At 44.0% G+C, this 17,033-nt stretch overlaps 1 protein-coding gene across 1 annotated transcript in view; it reads left to right on the plus strand.

The window, feature by feature from the left end:
• Positions 1–15,574: 15,574 nt before the first annotated feature.
• The window catches only part of LOC135207267 (cytochrome b5-like), a 76,851-nt gene continuing 75,392 nt past the window's right edge, over positions 15,575–17,033 (plus strand). Inside the window, exon 1 of the mRNA XM_064238922.1 lies at positions 15,575–15,909. Coding sequence (XP_064094992.1) covers positions 15,754–15,909 — 156 coding nt within the window. The 5' untranslated portion in view covers positions 15,575–15,753. The remainder of the gene's footprint in view (positions 15,910–17,033) is intronic.

Here is a 17,033-nt window from a genome sequence, read left to right on the forward strand (position 1 = left end):
AAGGGTAGTACTAATGTTTATGATGATGAAATGATAATAATATAATCTCAAAGATTAATACAGTAATAGAATAGTAATTTAAGGTGCGTATACTTGGTGTAGGATGCCATTTAAGGTATACATATGGTATCTGAACTTTCAAAACTGGCAGTTATAAGTCTTATTAGAAGGGGTTCTAAGTATTTGCAGATTTTAACAATTCACAGGAGTTCTGGTACACATACCCCGCAAATACGGGGGCGTCCACTGTGTATCTCAGTTATGTTAATGAGTGAAATAGTAATCAGTTAATATAGAGAGAATATAGAAGGTGCATATTTCCCTGGTAAAATCACGATTAATACCTGCCATAAAAAGGTAATTTCTGGCAACCCTCAGTGGCTAGCAGCTGTCTCTCTGACTGCATACAACATTGAGTAGCCAATTCACCTACTTGGGAATCTTTTATATTTTATATGAATGTGTCTTAGAAGTTGTTTTGTGAATAAAACAGTGCATAAGGCAGTCCCCGGTTATCTGCAAACTGGTCGTATGGGGCTTGCCTAGCCAAAATGCACAGATTTCCAGTTATCGGTACCAATAATAAAGCATGGTGCCAATACATACCTAACAGAGGTGCCATTAACTGGTTATCAGTGCAAAAATCCAGTAATCAGTGACGAAAATTGCTGATTTTTGGTTATCGTCGATTTTTGCTTATCCAGAACCCCACTGATAACTGGGGACTGCCTTATTTTTCTCATCACGATCAAGCTGTTAAAGAATTAGCGTACGTAAACCTCTTCTTATAAGAATTTATTTGTTCTGTGAACTTGAAGGTAACGAGTAGAGTACTACCGTAAGTCTGAGCACTTATGCCCAGTTGTCATTGGTCAACAGCACTGTGTGATAGGACTCATTCATACCTTGTCTCTGTCCGAATTGCTTCGTAGTTGTAGAGATACATGACCTTGACCGTTTTATTTAAATACCCATGACTACTATGCAGCTCACAAAGAGGATTTCATGTCACGTACAAGAGGGCACTATCAAGAACCATGCCCTCACCTGTCACAATTACACTCCATCCCATGACAGCATTATCAACAACACCACCATCATTAGCAATGCCCCAGACCCAAGAAGATTATGCTAGCTGGAAGCCATCTTCATCCTAGACAAGAAGCCCTCTTTGAATACCACTCAATAGGCCTCCCTGCTCCCTACTAGCATACAGAGAAGCATAAACCAAGACGACATGGTATGACTAAATAATATCACACCAGATACAACCACCGAACAAGACCCCAGATCAAAAACACCAGGCATAACATCACTCAGCAGCAACAAGCCAATTACAGTTCGGCAGGTAGTGACATCATACAACGCATGCTCCAACCAATCAGAATCCTACAAGGAGAGGCACCCTTCCCATACGACAGTCTGAGCGACTACTGCAGCATCGCATTATTCGCATAGGACCCACCTCTGATCTTGAGGCATCTGCCAACAGATCAGCAGCTGAGCCAGTTAGCCAATTAGAATTCGCTGATAAGGACTCCATGCTGTGCAACAGACTATATATACCATAGGACTCCCATAAGAACTTCAGTCCCACAACACCTGCCCGACAATATCCTTAGGGGTTTAAGGATGAAACATTGCAAAAAGAAGAGAGAGAGAGAGAGAGAGAGAGAGGGGGGGAGGGGAGCAGATGCCCCCGAGCAAGAGGAATCCAGAATGAGTCCTTTAGTATCTTTTGTCAATTAGGCTTAAAATCCAATTTGTACTGCATTTTGTATAATGTATTCAATTTGTAAAATATCACGTTTTTTACATGAATCCCCAGTTGGCATTTTAATATTCAACTTGAGTAGAATGAGAAGAATAGAGAAACTTCTATACAAAATAAACACAGCTGAAATAGCCATTATTTTCAGTAATAATAATAATAATAATAATAATAATAATAATAATAATAATAATAATATAAATGTAATTACAAAATTCATATCTGATAGTATTTAAACAAATAAAATAACCTTTCCATTTCACTCTTTTAAGTAGGGCAATTCTCTCTCTCTTACGTATATAAGAGACTTTTTATGGTATGCACTTGTATATGTTTACTAATATTTTCAAATATTAATAATAATAATAATGATAATAATAATAATAATACTGTTAAAAAGAATGGCAGAATTAACTGACCAATATTCATATTGGGAATTTTCAAAAATCATAAATGCTGAAGGTAATCTTTTATTGGAACAGGATATCAGGTCCAGGTCAAGCAGGGGTCGTCGTCAGTGCTGGTATTATTCTGTAGGCGTAGTTCAGTTCGGGGCTGGGTTTGTCTTCGGTTTAAGGGCTGGTATTGGTGCTGGTATATCTGGTATTACGTAACGTTTCGACCTTCTCGCAGGTCATCCTCGGACGAGTCGTTTGAAGAGACTGTAGCAAGAAAGTCTGTGGGGCGGTATTTATAGCGGCTCGGACCTAGAGTTGCATTCTCATTGGTCGGGCCAGTCTTGGACGAAGTCGTGGATCTCGCCTCGAAGGTCTCGGGGACTCTCTCGTGCGAGCGCCACAGTAGTGTGCCTGGAGATGAACGACAGGAATTCCGTCCGTAGCAGGAATCCTGTCATCCCGTGGGGGCTCCTGATTATCTGGTATTGTCGGGGGTTCGTTCGCTGCTCTCCGGGCGGCGGTGGGAAGGAGAAACGTTTCTTGGGTGATGTTAAGATTTGGTTTCTCCTTGCCTATATGGAGGGCTTCTAAGAGGCGCAGACGTCAGGGATCCGTTGTCTGGTCTATTATTTCCATATTAGGAATAATATCATTTCTCTTTATCCGTTTGTTATGAGCAGTCCTGGTGTGGTTGAAGATGGCTCCTTCTTGAGCGTGGCAGGAGATTCGCTTGGAGAAACGCATGGAGGTCATACCGACGTATTTGCCACCAAGGCATCCTCGGACAGGTGGGCATGTGTAACGGTAGACCACACTCGTCTTTTTCAAGGGATCCTGTAGTTGGGGCGCCGAGGTTGTTTCTCATCACCAGGCTGCTCGTCTTCTTCGTTTTATAATAGATAATTAACTTGATATTTTTGTCTGGGTCGGCGGGGCTGACGTTTTCGTCGATGATCTTTTTGAGGGCTTGTTCGTCCTCCTTGTACCTACGGTGGAAGTGTCCCTTGTAAAACAGCTTGATGGGCTCTGCAACATCGGGGCGGGGTTCCTGGTGGTACCAGGCTTCCATATTTTTCCTTATAGATTCATCAACAGCACGATTGGTGTGTCCGTTGTCGATGAGGACCTGGGCGGCGCGCTCCAACTCACTGTGTGTGTCATTCCAGGAGGAGCAGTGTGAGAGGGCCCTCCTGACGAAGGCGCTGATGGTGGAGCGCTTATACCTCTCAGGGCACTCACTCTCACCGTTCATGCACATACCCAGGTTCGTCGGCTTCGTGTACACCTTCGTGCTGAATTCAGAATCTCGCTGTTCGACAAGAACGTCAAGGAAAGGGAGGCGGCGGTCTTTGCAATGTTCAATCGTGAACGTGAGGCAGCTGTGGTCGTGGAATGCACGTCGCAGCTGCTCTATCTCATCCTGGGAGTCGGCGCAGACGAAGGTGTCATCAATGTAGCGCACGTACATCCTCGGTTTGTTGGAATTCTGGAAGACCCTCTCTTCGACGGTACCCATATAGAAATTGGCGAAAAGGACCCCAAGGGGAGATCCCATCGCCACGCCATCGATCTGGGTGTACATATAGTTGCGGTGATCAGTAAAAGGGGCTTTCTTAGTACAGATTTCCAGCAGGGCTCGAAGGGCATGCTCTGGGATGTTTAAGGATGGAGTGCCGGGGTCCCTGTAAACTCTGTCCAAGATCATTTGTATGGTCTCGTCTACGGGGACGTTGGTAAAGAGGGACTCTACATCCATCGAAGCGATGCATCCTCCGGGGGGCGTTGCTCGTAGGGCTTCCAAGAACTCGGCCGACGACTTCAAGCTGTGCCTATCTGGGACGTACGGGGTTAAGATGGTGTTGAGTTTCTTGGCCAACAGGTACGTAGGGGCAGGAATCTGGCTGATTATGGGGCGAAGGGGGTTCCCTTGCTTATGGGTCTTAACATTCCCATAGATGTAGCCTAAGTCATGGTCACCCGTTATATGGGTTGGCAAAATGCCAGGGGCGTTAGAGGCGGCGTTGACTGTCTCAATAATCCGGTTGGCCTCTTGCTTGATGTCGTCCACGGGGTTCTTGGTAATTCTGCGAAATTTCGTGGAGTCCGCCAGGATTTCCTCTATCTTCCGGCGGTATTCCTCAGTCTGGATAAGGACGAAAGCAGCAGTTTTATCGGCCCTGCGTACAGTGACGTCCTCACGCTTCCTTAACTGCTTCGCTGCTTCCCTCAGGTCACGGCTGATGATACCACTGCGGTAGTCTCCACGGTCGGTGAGGGCCTCGGCAAGCAGAAGGGGTTGAAGGGCGTCAGTCATCCGCAGGTTCCCAAGGTCTTCTTGCTTCTGGATACCATCGAGGAGATATTCAATTTCCAAGCGTTTATCCATCGGCCTCGGCTGCGTGATGAAGTGGCAGTTGAGGCCCATCCGCAGGATCTTGTCTTCGTCAGGTGTTGGGACGTAGCTTGTAAGGTTGATGTACTCGTCTCGCCCTTGAGGGAGGCGTATCTTACCTCCGTTGAGGGCGACGAGTTTCTTGGTTATGGTCCTGTTCTTTTTCTCAGCATCTTTTTCCTCCAGGCGGCGAAGGCAGTCGGTGATGTGTTCGTGTTGTCCACGCCCTTGGGGGTTGTCTATTGCGCCATTTTCTTCGTCTGAGGCACGAGGGGGGGCTGCAACAGGGTCGCTACGACGGGCTGGGTTCGTCTTCGGTTTAAGGGCTGGTATTGGTGCTGGTATAGCTGGTATATCTGGTATTACTAACGTTTCGACCTTCTCGCAGGTCATCCTCGGACGAGTCGTTTGAAGAGACTGTAGCAAGAAAGTCTGTGGGGCGGTATTTATAGCGGCTCGGACCTAGAGTTGCATTCTCATTGGTCGGGCCGGTCTTGGACGAAGTCGTGGATCTCGCCTCGAAGGTCTCGGGGACTCTCTCGTGCGAGCGCCACAGTAGTGTGCCTAGAGATGAACGACAGGAATTCCGTCCGTAGCAGGAATCCTGTCATCCCGTGGGGGCTCCTGATTATCTGGTATTGTCGGGGGTTCGTTCGTGCTCTCCGGGCGGCGGTGGGAAGGAGAAACGTTTCTTGGGTGATGTTAAGATTAGGTTTCTCCTTGCCTATATGGAGGGCTTCTAAGATGGCGCAGACATCGGGGATCCGTTGTCTGGTCTATTATTTCGATATTAGGAATAATATCATTTCTCTTTATCCGTTTGTTATGAGCAGTCCTGGTGTGGTTGAAGATGGCTCCTTCTTGAGCGTGGCAGGAGATTCGCTTGGAGAAACGCATGGAGGTCATACCGACGTATTTGCCGAGGCATCCTCGGACAGGGCATGTGTAACGGTAGACCACACTCGTCTTCTTCAAGGGATCCTGTAGGGGCGCCGAAGGGTTTGTTTTCCTCATCACCAGGCTGCTCGTCTTCTTCGTTTTATAATAGATAATTAACTGATATTTTTTGTCTGGGGTCGTCGGCGGGGCTGACGTTCTCGTCGATGATCTTTTTGAGGGCTTGTTCGTCCTCCTTGTACCTCCGGTGGAAGTGTCCCTTGTAAAACAGCTTAATGGGCTCTGCAACATCGGGGCGGGGTTCCTGGTGGTACCAGGCTTCCATATTTTTCCTTATAGATTCATCATCAGCACGATTGGTGTGTCCGTTGTTGCAAGTTAATTATCTATTATAAAACGAAGAAGACGAGCAGCCTGGTGATGAGAAACAACCCTTCGGCGCCCCTACAGGATCCCTTGAAGAAGACGAGTGTGGTCTACCGTTACACATGCCCTGTCCGAGGATGCCTCGGCAAATACGTCGGTATGACCTCCATGCGTTTCTCCAAGCGAATCTCCTGCCACGCTCAAGAAGGAGCCATCTTCAACCACACCAGGACTGCTCATAACAAACGGATAAAGAGAAATTATATTATTCCTAATATCGAAATAATAGACCAGACAACGGATCCCCGACGTCTGCGCCTCTTAGAAGCCCTCCATATAGGCAAGGAGAAACCAAATCTTAACATCACCCAAGAAACGTTTCTCCTTCCCACCGCCGCCCGGAGAGCAGCGAACGAACCCCCGACAATACCAGATAATCAGGAGCCCCCACGGGATGACAGGATTCCTGCTACGGACGGAATTCCTGTCGTTCATCTCCAGGCACACTACTGTGGCGCTCGCACGAGAGAGTCCCCGAGACCTTCGAGGCGAGATCCACGACTTCGTCCAAGACCGGCCCGACCAATGAGAATGCAACTCTAGGTCCGAGCCGCTATAAATACCGCCCCACAGACTTTCTTGCTACAGTCTCTTCAAACGACTCGTCCGAGGATGACCTGCGAGAAGGTCGAAACGTTACGTAATACCAGATATACCAGCTATACCAGCACCAATACCAGCCCTTAAACCGAAGACGAACCCAGCCCCGAACTGAACTACGCCTACAGAATAATACCAGCACTGACGACGACCCCTGCTTGACCTGGACCTGATATCCTGTTCCAATAAAAGATTACCTTCAGCATTTATGATTTTTGAAAATTCCCAATATGAATATTGGTCAGTTACTCAGAAACATCGCTGAGCCTGAGAAGCGAATTGTAAGGAAAATAGAAAAAACAATATATAAAATCAACTCGCTTAATTCTGCCATTCTTTTTAACAGTATTTGCCTAAAAGAGGGTCTTCTACCAAAATACACATTCTTCCGGCTACATGACCCTACCGCCCAGCGAGAATCAGGCACGAGGAGCTTTAGGAGGACCCTGTTACAACGGCAACTGCACGCCAAGGAACAAGAGAGGACCGCACTCGTCGAGGAAAAGGACAGCTTATACTCCGAGTGGGATGACCTCCGCCGTCGTAGCGACCCTGTTGCAGCCCCCCCTCGTGCCTCAGACGAAGAAAATGGCGCAATAGACAACCCCCAAGGGCGTGGACAACACGAACACATCACCGACTGCCTTCGCCGCCTGGAGGAAAAAGATGCTGAGAAAAAGAACAGGACCATAACCAAGAAACTCGTCGCCCTCAACGGAGGTAAGATACGCCTCCCTCAAGGGCGAGACGAGTACATCAACCTTACAAGCTACGTCCCAACACCTGACGAAGACAAGATCCTGCGGATGGGCCTCAACTGCCACTTCATCACGCAGCCGAGGCCGATGGATAAACGCTTGGAAATTGAATATCTCCTCGATGGTATCCAGAAGCAAGAAGACCTTGGGAACCTGCGGATGACTGACGCCCTTCAACCCCTTCTGCTTGCCGAGGCCCTCACCGACCGTGGAGACTACCGCAGTGGTATCATCAGCCGTGACCTGAGGGAAGCAGCGAAGCAGTTAAGGAAGCGTGAGGACGTCACTGTACGCAGGGCCGATAAAACTGCTGCTTTCGTCCTTATCCAGACTGAGGAATACCGCCGGAAGATAGAAGAAATCCTGGCGGACTCCACGAAATTTCGCAGAATTACCAAGAACCCCGTGGACGACATCAAGCGAGAGGCCAACCGGATTATTGAGACAGTCAACGCCGCCTCTAACGCCCTGCATTTGCCACCCATAATGGGTGACCATGACTTAGGCTACATCTATGGGAATGTTAAGACCCATAAGCAAGGGAACCCCCTTCGCCCCATAATCAGCCAGATTCTTGCCCCTACGTACCTGTTGGCCAAGAAACTCAACACCATCTTAACCCCGTACGTCCCAGATAGGCACAGCTTGAAGTCGTCGGCCGAGTTCTTGGAAGCCCTACGAGCAACGCCCCGGAGGATGCATCGCTTCGATGGATGTAGAGTCCATCTTTACCAACGTCCCGTAGACGAGACCATACAATGATCTTTGGACGAGTTTTTACAGGGACCCCGGCACTCCATCCTTAAACATCCCAGAGCATGCCCTTCGAGCCCTGCTAGAAATCTGTACTAAGAAAGCCCCTTTTACTGATCACCGCAACTATATGTACACCCAGATCGACGGCGTGGCGATGGGATCTCCCCTTGGGGTCCTTTTCACCAATTTCTATATGGGTACCGTCGAAGAGAGGATCTTCCAGAATTCCAACAAACCGAGGATGTACGTGCGCTACATTGATGACACCTTCGTCTGCGCCGACTCCCAGGATGAGATAGAGCAGCTGCAACGTGCATTCCACGACCACAGCTGCCTCACGTTCACGATTGAACATTGCAAAGACCGCCGCCTCCCTTTCCTTGACGTTCTTGTCGAACAGCGAGATTCTGAATTCAGCACGAAGGTGTACACGAAGCCGACTAACCTGGGTATGTGCATGAACGGTGAGAGTGAGTGCCCTGAGAGGTATAAGCGCTCCACCATCAGCGCCTTCGTCAGGAGGGCCCTCTCACACTGCTCCTCCTGGAATGACACACACAGTGAGTTGGAGCGCGACGCCCAGGTCCTCATCGACAAAACGGACACACCAATCGTGCTGTTGATGAACTCATAAGGAAAAATATGGAAGCCTGGTACCACCAGGAACCCCGCCCGATGTTGCAGAGCCCATCAAGCTGTTTTACAAGGACACTTCCACCGTAGGTACAAGGACGAACAAGCCCTCAAAGATCATCGACGAAAACGTCAGCCCCACCGACCCAGACAAAAATATCAAGTTAATTATCTATTATAAAACGAAGAAGACGAGCAGCCTGGTGATGAGAAACAACCCTTCGGCGCCCCTACAGGATCCCTTGAAGAAGACGAGTGTGGTCTACCGTTACACATGCCCCGTCCGAGGATGCCTCGGCAAATACGTCGGTATGACCTCCATGCGTTTCTCCAAGCGAATCTCCTGCCACGCTCAAGAAGGAGCCATCTTCAACCACACCAGGACTGCTCATAACAAACGGATAAAGAGAAATGATATTATGCCTAATATCGAAATAATAGACCAGACAACGGATCCCCGACGTCTGCGCCTCTTAGAAGCCCTCCATATAGGCAAGGAGAAACCAAATCTTAACATCACCCAAGAAACGTTTCTCCTTCCCACCGCCGCCCGGAGAGCAGCGAACGAACCCCCGACAATACCAGATAATCAGGAGCCCCCACGGGATGACAGGATTCCTGCTACGGACGGAATTCCTGTCGTTCATCTCCAGGCACACTACTGTGGCGCTCGCACGAGAGAGTCCCCGAGACCTTACGGGCTGCTCTGTGAGCAAGAGCCCGTGCTGGCACAAGGCCAGCTTAATCTTAAACAACAACAAACCTTCGAGGCGAGATCCACGACTTCGTCCAAGACCGGCCCGACCAATGAGAATGCAACTCTAGGTCCGAGCCGCTATAAATACCGCCCCACAGACTTTCTTGCTACAGTCTCTTCAAACGACTCGTCCGAGGATGACCTGCGAGAAGGTCGAAACGTTACGTAATACCAGATATACCAGCTATACCAGCACCAATACCAGCCCTTAAACCGAAGACGAACCCAGCCCCGAACTGAACTACGCCTACAGAATAATACCAGCACTGACGACGACCCCTGCTTGACCTGGACCTGATATCCTGTTCCAATTAAAGATTACCTTCAGCATTTATGATTTTTGAAAATTCCCAATATGAATATTGGTCAGTTACTCAGAAACATCGCTGAGCCTGATAAGCGAATTGTAAGGAAAATAGAAAAAACAATATATAAAATCAACTCGCTTAATTCTGCCATTCTTTTTAACAGTATTTGCCTAAAAGAGGGTCTTCTACCAAAATAATAATAATAATAATAATATTGTAATTACAAAATGCATATGAAAACATCCTTTCCCTCTTCTTGTGTTTTTAACTGAAAGAGAAACTTGAAGCCAGAGCTGTCATATATGTCAAGCAATGAGCCAGGTGGGGGAAGTGTTGCTGAAGAGCAGGTCAATCATTTTGACATAGTTCTCTCTCTCTCTCTCTTTCTGTCTCCGTTATAATTCATAAATAATTTGACTCTCTTAAGTTAAGACAACTCTTTTCTCTCTCTTTCATTCTTAGTTAGCGGTAGCTAATTTTAGATTGACCTCATTTTGCTTTACTTACTGTCTACAATTGTAAAACATATACACATAACTAAGAGTTGGATTAGTCAAAATAAAAAAGCACTGTTTGTTCATGAAAACGAATTGCATAACAAAGAGAAAGAACCAGAATAAAGAACTTCTTAAAAACGAAGTTGCGAACACTTCTAAAAATAGATCGGTCGGAAGGCCGGGAAAGAAGGGAGAAATAGTGCATACGTAATCTTCACACACTCCTATACTTTAACCAACTATTTATTTTTTTTAGGGTAATATATTAAGTAAATTTTTAATTTCGTGATGGTAATGTATTAAGATAATTTTAATTGAAATTACAGTAACTTTAATTTCATTAAAAAGTTACCTTAATCTTAGGGAGCATGATTAGGGTCATATTTAGTGTTCAAACTCAAGAAGTAAGCATTTACTTGCATTTTTAGAGACCGTGTCAAACTTATGCAAAAATTCCTCTTGTGCAAGGAGGTCTGCAACCTAACCTTGCATGAGTCTGGGGGCATTATTGTAGTAATCTCACGAGTGCTATGGATCCAGATAGGGCTCCTGTAATTATATCTTCTGAGAGACCTTATAGAAACTGTAATTCATTAGTGCAAAAATTTACGTTTACATTCAATCCTTGAAAGTAATTAAGTGTTTCTATATGAGGTTCTCTTTACATTTTCTGTTCATAGCCTTGCGTGCCCCTCAAAGTCAGCAGTATCGCACAAGGTGTAGATTTTTGAGAAGTCAAAATTTCGGATTTTTCATATTTTCTAAAACCTGTATATAATGTATAAGAAACTGAGAAGGTGGTTTGTTAGTGTGTAAAGGTAGTTGATGGATACATACATAAACCAATACATAATACATACATACTATATATATATATATATATATATATATATATATATATATTATATATATGTGTGTGTGTGTGTATGTGTGTTTATGGGCTCCTTTTATTAGATGGAATTCTGTTGTAACAGAACATTTTTACCAGTCATATATATTATCTATATATATATATATATATATATTATATATATATATATCTTTCTGGTTCAGTAATAATTAAGGCATATATATATATATATATATATATATATATATATATATATATATATATATACACACACACATATATATATATGTGTGTGTGTGTGTGTGTGTGTATATATATATATATATATATATATATATATATATATATATATATATACACACACACACACACACACATATATATATATATATATATATATATATATAATATAATATATATATATATATATATATATATATATATATATATGCCTTAAGTTAATTACTGAACCAGAAAGATACTGTACTGCTTTAGTAGTATTGTAAAATTCTTATTTTGAAAATTATTCTTCTTTGGGTGAAGGTAAAGTCTGAGGGAGAGGGGGGACCAAAGAAAATTTTCTTTAAGTGTTATTCATATATATAAATGTCAGTTGCTTTTGTCATTACGTAGACGTAGAAAACTGATGTGTGGTTACATATGTAAGGTGTGAAAGTGGAATATTTTCCCAAGAAATTCTTTAGTTTCCTAAGAAAATCAGAATTTCATTGTTTATGTTTCATGTTGTATGTATTTGTATATTTTTCTAATTTTGGCCTCTTGGTGTTATTGTAAGGGCGACATTGTCATTCACGGCCTCTCGCACCCATCGCCCCGCACGACAACCAGGCTCCTGACGGAGAAGTTCGTGTGGCACGGCATCAGGAAGGATGCTCGGGAGTGGGCCAGAAACTGTATTGCGTGCAGAGAAGCAAAACGGGAAGGCACACCGAATCGGGGATAGGCTCTTTTCCCCAGCCCAGGCGAAGATTCGGACACATCCGCGTCGACGTCATCGGGCCTCTTCCTCCATCCGACGGTGCCAGATACCTCCTGACAGTGATTGACCGGTCTACCAGGTGGCCACCCCTCCATCATCGCCGACGAAGACGAACCCCGCTGAAGGCCCTCGCAAAACCCCGACGCCGCTGGTTCCTGACAGTGCCCCTAAACGTCGTCGAGGCGGCCCAAGGAAAGCAGTCAAACCCCCCAGGCCCACTACCAGGGGTGGCATCTTGCTTTCCGGCCCTCAAGACGACGAGGACACTTAAGATACACCTCAACCGGGGGAATCACGAACCCGATGACTCCTTCGGGCCCCCGCAAGATTCCGTTAGTCATCCAACGATTCTACGTAATCATTGTCTTGGTAGGGGGAGTATTTGTAAGGGCGACATTTGGGCGAATGTTCGACCTTCCATTGTAAAAATCTGTATATCCATAAGTCCTCTCCTTTCTTCCAGGAACTAAAATGTAGAGCATTTTACGCCCTTTTGATGTATGTATGTCGGGAATCCGTTCCCTCTATGTAATATTATTCATGTATTTTCGTCTGTGAAGAAACACATTCACAGTAGGGGCCCTGTCCCTATTTTTTATGTTTCTTCGTGCATGGTTAGGGACACTACGCTTCCATCCGCACGCCGCCTTATGTACAGCCTCAGTTGTCGATGACCTTTATACGGGCTGCTCTACAAGCTGGCACAAGGCCAGCTTATTCTCAAACAACAACAACCGACGACCTATGGCCGCCGGGCTGCTCTAGGAGCAAGAGCCCATGCTGGCATAAGGCCAGCCTAATCTCAAACAACAACAACAAATAAAATTAGTTCGCTCTCTCTCCTCACATTATAAAGGGGAACAGCATTCCATTTATTGGTTGTAAGTTAGTTTTAAGAAAAAATTAGTGAAGAATTTTTTTCGTCTGAATATCCTTACATACTTTCACCTGCACCATCTACCTTTTCTATAACTGTTGCTTTAATACTCATTTGGCCGCAACAGTGGGTTTTTTTAATCTTTTTTTTTTTTTTGTCCCCATTCTGTGCGTCCAGCTATCAAAGGCTCAGACTTCTGCAAAAATCCTCAACTTTCCTGTTGTCAGTGTCAGCACGGAAATATATTACTGCGCAGTAATACGAGAGTTCATAGTAAATTAAAAACTCCTTTTTCTAAGTGTCATGCCTATGTAAATATGACAATTTATATTTATTAATAATAATGGATTACGCCTTATAAAACATTCAATGTTTCTGCATTATTTTGAATCAAGGTATATAGAATAAAGGAAAGAGGTACAGTCACTTTGGTCGCGGGGGTAGTTGTGGGGTATTTCCGTGATAGGCCTGGCCACCGTGGGCCTGGCGGACAGGGTGAGAGCGATCAAGGCAAGTAAAATACCTTGGGAACAACAAGTACCTTGGGTCAAAGGTATTGGGGATTAACTCGTTATCTTGTATACGTTTGGTGTTCTTTTGAATTCATATAGACCACTGACACATACAAAATCGTGGATTGATAATGTTTGGCTTTCTAATATATAATAAGCCTTAATTTAATATGCTTGATAGGACTAAAAAAATAGATTAGTATTTGACTTGACAGTCATTTACAAAGGCTTATTTATAAAAACATTATTCAATAAACTAACATGAATATACACAGATAACAGAAAACAGTATCTGGCTTCATAATAGAAATGAAAAATACTGAGCAAAAATGAAAAAAAAAATCTTTTAGAATTATCACGGCATAAATTAGTTAATTTACGCATCTTTTTTTCTTTCTTCTTTTTTTGCCTACTCGATACAATTTGGCCATTCCGAACTCTCATAAAAAAAAAAAATCCGACATCTGACAAAAAAAAGAAAAGAAAAATCGATTTTCAATATGGCGTGCCAAGTCGTATAATACTCCATTGCCTGGTTTGAGTGTATTCCCTCCATTGTATGTTTTATCCCATAAGCATGGCTAGAGTTTTTTCTGCCATAAGGTGGCCTTGAACTGAACACATCAAACCAGGATTGTGCAAGCTCTATAAAGTCCCTTGTACTTTCCCTGAACATACTCTTCAAAAGTCTCTGACTTCCATAAAATCTAAAGCGTTAGATGTTTTTCCGAAAGAAGCTGCACTGCTTTCTTCAGATTCATACGTTGCGTGTCTGTTACATTTATGTGTTACATATATGCTGCAGGTCTCTTATGTGCACTTTCTTCAAAATGTTTACTGCATATGCGATGAGTAGTAGGGTTGAAGTTGTACTTTTTTTTTTTTTTTTTACAACGATGAACCCATTTCCGTCTTGTTTCCTCATCACGAGGGAATCGGAAAAAGGGTACCTCCTTTTTTCTATTTGAATAACAACTAAACACGGCGCAACCGTTTGGCATCATTTAAATAATAGTTTAGATTGTACACAAATCAAAACTATGGTTGCATTCGGAGAATGTATGTAAAACTGAAACTAATCACTGCAGAGATGACTGAAGTGACCTGCTGTGATCTACATATGAATGAAACGGGAACTGAGTGACTTCTCGTCCTGACCTGCCCTCCAGGAGGTGCGGCTCTTTTGGGGGGGATAAGCCGCAACCCCCCACAAATGACTCTACCTGACCCATTCTGTATACCTTGATTATGAATATAGTATATATACCGAGTTGATTGTGGGGGGCTTGCAGTTCCTTCGGCGAAGTGAACCCGAGGAAAAAAAGGAATAAATTGAAACAGTAAGTGGGGAGGACAGGGGGACGGTCGTCAATTCGCCCGAGGGTCTCCACGTCCCACCGGCCAGGCAACGCCCATGTGGTGAGTGATGAGACTAGTTTTGACATTTTTTTCACATTATGTTGAGAGAAAGTCTCATTATAAGGTAGTAGTTTGGCAGTAAAAAGATAAATTTATAAAGAGCAAATTCGAATTAAGCAACAGCTATTGTTTTCATATATGTCAATATCCAGTATTTTATTTTCCATTAAGGTGCAGCTTTTGTCACAAATTTTTAATTTTATTCAGAACATTCTAGAATGACTGTGCATTCGCTGGGGTCGAGTAAGACGTAGGAAATATGTAATTAACGAGACGAATGCGTTTCGAATGAATGCTCTTTCTGTTTGAAAAGAAATTCCCTGTGGAAATTTAAAACTTTGTATTACTCTCAAGGTGGAATTACTGAGGAACAAAGAGCAATATGAAGAAATGTTCAAGTGTTTTTATCATATTTTATATTGTGATAGCGACCTTGTACGCTGATTAAATAGTAAGCATGACTATGTGATAATTCTTCCCCAACGACTATGCCACTGCAGATGCCGTCAACCCTCTGGACGTACGATAATTATTATACGTGTTTTCCATAATAGTATTTTGTTAAAATACTCGGTGTATTGCGGTTATGAAGTGCTAACGTAATTTAAAGACGTAAATACTTATTAAGAAGTGTTATAATGTTATGAAGTCAGTTTTATGCCATTTTTAAGAAAAGGAACCGTCGCCAAATAAGTGTTCGTTTGATTGTACGAAGGCGGGTGTCCGGTACGTCTGCCTTCAATAATGAAATCGTCTTTCACAGCTGATCCGTGTTATTATCAGTACAGATAGCGTCGTGTTTTGGAACATATATGAGATCGGACTTCAAGGCGAATTTCCAGATCGGGAGGTGTTGCTGTAGGACAAAGTGACTAAAATTTAACGTAATTACAGAGTAAAAGATGGCGAATCCTGAGAATGAAGCGCCATCAAATGAGACCAGGAAGCCCTCAGCACGAGTGTTTACCCTGGCAGAGGTTTCGCAGCACAACACCGCCGAATCATGTTACATGGTTATTCACGATAAGGTCTACGACGTCACTAAGTTCTTAGATGAAGTAAGTACGTTTTGTTCATTTCTGCCGTGTGAAAATTGTAAAGGTATGCATCGACATCAGCCTTAGCCGAGGCCTACCTCGTGTTAGGTTAGGTAATCTACCCTGGTCGAATTAACTTAAGGGCCAGCTGAGGGTACCTAGCCTAGCTACCTAGGTTTGTAGCCTTAAACCAGTATTAAGGTACTGCTATCTACCTAATTGCAGTTGAACCCCTTCTACATTTTGTTTAGTACTACCTAGGGTAAACAACCGAGTGGACTGGCCAACTCACTGACTACCTAGTGCGATTTTGGCTACCATCCGAAAAAGTTCTTTAACACGTCCTGACACCGGAGATGGTCATCAGTCATAAGTTTTTGGTGGTGATACTAGCAGGAGCTCAGGACCTCTACTCTTCTTTTGAAGAAAGTAGGTATTTTCTCCAAAGTTAGAAATTAAGGCCATATTTTAAGATTTAAACAGAGAGTACTAATGAAAAGTGTGGCCAGCGCAGTGCACACTACCCCAAAACGCTTTCGAAATTTTTACTTACGAATCAAAAAGTTTGGAAGATTGACGCCATCTTGATGTTTGCGGAGTTGCCTGTGTCAACAAACTTCCCATTTCCTGTGCTACCTACCTAAATCTGCACGCCACTTGTACCCGTAGACGCTGGGGCGCTTTCATCACAACAATCGTACACCCGACCTCTAACCAGTACTTAGGTATCTAAGGGGACCATTGCATTCTTTGTGGCATTTTGCACTCTTCAATTGTTTATCAGTGTTGTCAATTGGTACGGTAAACTACCACATGGACTGGCCCAACACATCGACGGTCACAGCATGCAACCCTCCAAAAAAGTACTCGGGTATAACGCGTCCTGACACCGGAGATGGGCATCAGTCGAGACTTCTTGTTGGTGAGAGACGCAGCTAAAGACCTCTACTCTCCTTTCGAAGTAAGTATTTTCTCCAAAGTTAGAAATTAAGGCCAAATTTAAAGCTTTAAACAGAGGGTAGTGAAAAGGGTGGCCAACGCAGTGCAAATTTCACCAAACGCTTTCGAAATTTTTACCTACGCTTAAATATCTTAGAAGATTGACGCCATCTCGATGTTTGTGGAGTCGCTTGTGTCAACAAACT

The sequence above is a fragment of the Macrobrachium nipponense genome, chromosome 32, assembly GCF_015104395.2.
Source record: "Macrobrachium nipponense isolate FS-2020 chromosome 32, ASM1510439v2, whole genome shotgun sequence".
Taxonomy (NCBI): Eukaryota; Metazoa; Arthropoda; class Malacostraca; order Decapoda; family Palaemonidae; genus Macrobrachium; species Macrobrachium nipponense.